The sequence below is a fragment of the Empidonax traillii genome, unplaced genomic scaffold, assembly GCF_003031625.1.
Source record: "Empidonax traillii isolate 1590-97213 ecotype Southwest subspecies unplaced genomic scaffold, ASM303162v1 scaffold7153:size20091, whole genome shotgun sequence".
NCBI lineage: Eukaryota > Metazoa > Chordata > Aves > Passeriformes > Tyrannidae > Empidonax > Empidonax traillii.
This window is the reverse complement of record NW_020962346.1, coordinates 1-3,753: the sequence shown is the minus strand read 5'-3', so window position 1 is coordinate 3,753 and position 3,753 is coordinate 1. Positions and strand designations below refer to the sequence as shown.

The 3,753-nt window shown below is 66.5% G+C and overlaps 2 protein-coding genes across 3 annotated transcripts in view; both read left to right on the top strand.

The window, feature by feature from the left end:
* LOC114073579 (growth factor receptor-bound protein 7-like) overlaps window positions 1-468 on the top strand; it is a 6,085-nt gene extending 5,617 nt beyond the window's left edge. The window contains exon 10 of the mRNA XM_027911308.1: window positions 390-468. Within this exon, the coding sequence (XP_027767109.1) occupies window positions 390-468 (79 nt within the window). The remainder of the gene's footprint in view (window positions 1-389) is intronic.
* A 372-nt stretch (window positions 469-840) lies between these two features.
* LOC114073580 (retinol dehydrogenase 8-like) lies at window positions 841-3,057 on the top strand. Of its 2 annotated transcripts, XM_027911310.1 has the most exons (6): window positions 841-937; window positions 1,032-1,193; window positions 1,636-1,815; window positions 1,894-1,987; window positions 2,084-2,267; window positions 2,818-3,057. In XM_027911310.1, the coding sequence occupies exons 1-6, from the start codon at window positions 841-843 to the stop codon at window positions 3,055-3,057; spliced, it is 957 nt and encodes a 318-aa protein (XP_027767111.1). The 2 variants fall into 2 exon arrangements, with proteins under 2 accessions (XP_027767111.1, XP_027767110.1); XM_027911309.1 differs by having other exon boundaries at window positions 1,636-1,987.
* Window positions 3,058-3,753: the final 696 nt, after the last annotated feature.

Genomic DNA, 3,753 nt, shown 5'->3' with positions numbered 1-3,753 from the left:
GAATTGGCACAGCCTGGCACCGCTGGGATGGTTTGGCATGGCCTGGCACTGCCGGTATGGCACGGCTTGGCACGGACCAGCACCGCCAGCGTGGTTTGGCAGAGCTGGGCACCACTGACATGGCACGGCTCAGCATAGCCCGGCACTGCTGGTGTGGTTTGGCACAGCCTGGCACCACCAGGACAGTTTGGCACAGCTCAGCACAGCCCGGCACCACCAGGACGGTTTGGCACAGCCTGGCACCACTGACATGGCACAGCTCGGCTCGCCAGGACCCCCCACACTCAAGCACTTTGTCCCCCCCCCTCTGCAGCAGCAGCAGCCCCGAGTGTCCTCGTGGGGGGCTGGCACTCCTTGCCCCCACACCAGGGGCGTTTCGGGGTCCCCAGGAGCAGGGTCCCGGGGTGGGGGGGCGAGGGGGGCAGCCACCACCGCGTCCCCCACGTCCCCACAAGGCCAGTTGAATGAAAACTGGGACGTGTTTTATACCAGTGACAATAAAGGTTATTTTTGCAGAGCTCCCGCCTCGTCCCCTCCAAAGGCAGAGATGGGGTGGGGGGGGGTCCCCACAGCCCCCCGCTGCCGGTGGCACAGGGCTGGCAGCGTCCCCGTGTCCTGCCATGTCCCCACAGTGCCCCAGGTCCCGCACAAAGGCCCCTCTGTGTGCCCGGGGCACCACGTGTGGCTCAGCCACGCGGCCGCTGCAAATCCCTGGGGGAGCGGGGGTCGGATTATCCGGGGGGGATTAAGGGCCCGGATTTGGGGTGGGTAGGCCAGGGCTGGGGCCGGGGCAGCTGCTATAAAGGCGGGGGGGCTGGGATGTGGGTGACAGGCCTTGCCATGGCTCCCAAGACGGTGCTGATCACCGGCTGCTCCTCGGGCATCGGGCTGGCCCTGGCCGTGCGGCTGGCACGGGACAAGCAGCGCCGCTTCCAAGGTGAGCGGGGCAGAGAGGAGGGACCCCCCCAGCCCTCCCAGAGGGATCCCACGCAGGGCTGAGCCACCCGTGCCCCCCCCAATTCCCCCCCCAGTGATCGCCACCATGAGGAACGTGGGCCGGAGCGCGGCGTTGGCGGCGGCGGCGGGGCCGGCGCTGGGCCGGACGCTGGAGATCAAACAGCTGGACGTGTGTGACGAGGGCTCCATCCGAGCCTGCCTCGACAGCATCCCCGGGCGCCACGTGGATGTCCTGGGTGAGCCCTGGCACCCCCTTTCTGTTCCCGTTCCCTGGGCTGGGAAGCTCCGTGACAGGGACACCCCGCGCTGGGGACACTCCCTGTGCTGGGGGCACCCCCCGTGCCAAGCGTGTCCCAGGCTGGGGACTCTTCGTGCCCCCAGTGCTGGGGACTGTCCATGACAGGGACACCTCGTGTACCCCTGACCCCATGAACCAAGCACCCTCTGTGCCAGGGATGTTCCATGTACCAAGGGAGCCTCCAAACCCTGCTGGGGGAACCCTCTGAGCATGGGGGACCCCCTGACCACACACACCAGGGACCCCCCAATGCTGGGGACACCCTGTGCACCCGGGACCCTTCGCTCCCAGGACATCCCACGCTGGGGGACCCTCCATGCCCGGGGTGTGGGATCCCCCTTCCCCAGGGGGCTGCCCCCACTGACGCCCCGTGCCCTCAGTCAGCAATGCCGGGGTGGGCATGGCGGGCCCGCTGGAGTGCCAGAGCGTGGCGGCCATGCAGAGTCTCATGGACACCAACTTCTTCGGCCTCGTCCGCCTCGTCAAGGAGGTGCTGCCCGACATGAAGCGGCGCCGCGGGGGCCACATCGTCGTCATCAGCAGCATCATGGGCCTGCAGGGTATGGGGGCACGGGGCACCCTAGGGGGGGCCACACCCCCCCTGAGCCCTAACCGGGACCCCCCCCCAACCCACCCAGGCATCGTCTTCAACGACATCTACTCGGCCTCCAAGTTCGCCGTGGAGGGTTTCTGCGAGAGCCTGGTGGTGCAGGCGCTGCGCTTCAACGTGGCGTGAGTGTGGGACGGGGCGGGGGGTCTGCAGATCCCCCTGGGGCTGGGGGTTTGGGGGAGGGGGGTCCCAGTGCCCAGCGCCCCCTCCCCGGGCAGGATCAGCCTGGTGGAGCCGGGGCCGGTGGTGACGGAGTTCGAGACGAAGCTGTACGAGGAGGCCGAACGCGCCGACTACTCCCGGACGGACCCCGAGACGGCCAAAATCTTCACCGACCTCTACCTGAGGAACTCCAGGGATGTGTTTGCCAGCCTGGGCCAGACCCCCGAGGACATCGCTGAGGTAGGAGAGGCAGCCCAGTGGGCTGGGCTGGGCTGGGCTGGGCTGGACTGCGCAGAGAAGTGTTAATTATCCCTAATGAGGAATAGCAAAGGCCAGTCAGCAATGGGGCGGATCCTGCCTGGACAGTCCCATCCTGATGGGGCTGACTCTGCCTGGGAATGGGAATGGTGGGGAATGGGGATGGGGATGAGGGTGGGGATGGGGTGAGGTGGAATGGGAGGGGAATGGGATGGATGGGGATAGGATGGGAGGAAATCGAGGATGGAGATGGGATGGAAATGGAATGGGGATGGGAAGGTATGGAGATGGGGGAGCATGGAATGGGGATGGGGCAGGATGGGATAGAGACAGGGATGGAATGGGATGGGCTTGGGGATGGGATGTGAACGGGAAGAAGATGGGATAGGAATAGGGATGGAGATGCAGAGGAATGGGATGCAAGACAGGGCTGAAAGGGGATGGGGGTGGAATGGTGATGGCGACAGAAACGGGCTGGGGCTGGGGAGGGACTGGAGGGACAGGGAGGGGACAGTTCCATGCCCCCGTGCAGCACACCCTGCGGGTGATCGAGGCGGCCCGGCCGCCGTTCCGGCACCAGACGAACGCGGCGTACACACCCATGGCCGCCCTCAAACACGCCGACCCCAGCGGCGCCCTGGTCACCGACGCCTTCTACAAGCTGGTGTTCAAGTACGACGCGGTGCTGCGCTTCGGGCTCCGCGCCATCCGCCTGCTCCGCTGGAAGTCACGCAAGGTCAAGGCGGGCGTGCGGCTCCTGGGCTTCAAATAACCCCCAAAACAGCCCCGGGCACCGCGCAGCCCATCCCCCGGGGGATGGGGGGCTCGGGGGCTCGGGGCCGGGACCCCGCGCGGGGTTTCTATCCCGCCCCCAGCCCCAAAATAGCGCCCGCGGCCGCCACCCCATTAAACCTGAAGTGGGAGCGGTGTTTGTAACCAGCGCCGGGTGAGCAATGTGGAGCGGCTTCCCCCGGGAGAGCGGCGGCCGTGATGGGGCTGGGAAGGGCCTCCCCCTCCCTGGGGCACCCGGCCCCTGCCCCCGAGGGCAAAAAACCTGGAGGTTTTTAAGCAGAGATTGGATGTGGCCCTTAGTGCCATGATATAGTAATTGGAGTTGGATCAGGGGTTGGACTTGATGATCTTGGAGGTCTTTTCCAACCCAATCTATTCTGTGATTCTATGATTCTATGATTCTCCCGGGCACTGCTGTGGGGTCGGGGATGTCCCATGGAGGGGAGTGGGTGTCCTGAGTCACCCCCCTCCAGCACTGAGCCCCACGGCCCTGGGACAGCGCAGGGGGTGCAGGAGGTGACGGGGGTGGAGCAGGGTGAGAGCGGGGTGTGGTGTGTTCAGGGGGGCCACAAGGGGTGCAAAGGGGAGGCAAGAACCGGGGCGAAGTGGACCTGGGGTGCATGGCAAAGGCTGGGAACAGGGGGCCCCAGCACCCCACGTTGCCCACGGGGGGCTC

Coding starts and splice junctions, on each gene's coding strand:
- LOC114073580 (XM_027911309.1), top strand. CDS start 841: ATGGCTCCCAAGACGGTGCTGATCACCGGCTGCTCCTCGGGCATCGGG. Junction 1,194..1,635: donor GCGCCACGTGGATGTCCTGG/GTGAGCCCTGGC, acceptor CCGTGCCCTCAG/TCAGCAATGCCGGGGTGGGC. Junction 1,988..2,083: donor GCGCTGCGCTTCAACGTGGC/GTGAGTGTGGGA, acceptor CTCCCCGGGCAG/GATCAGCCTGGTGGAGCCGG.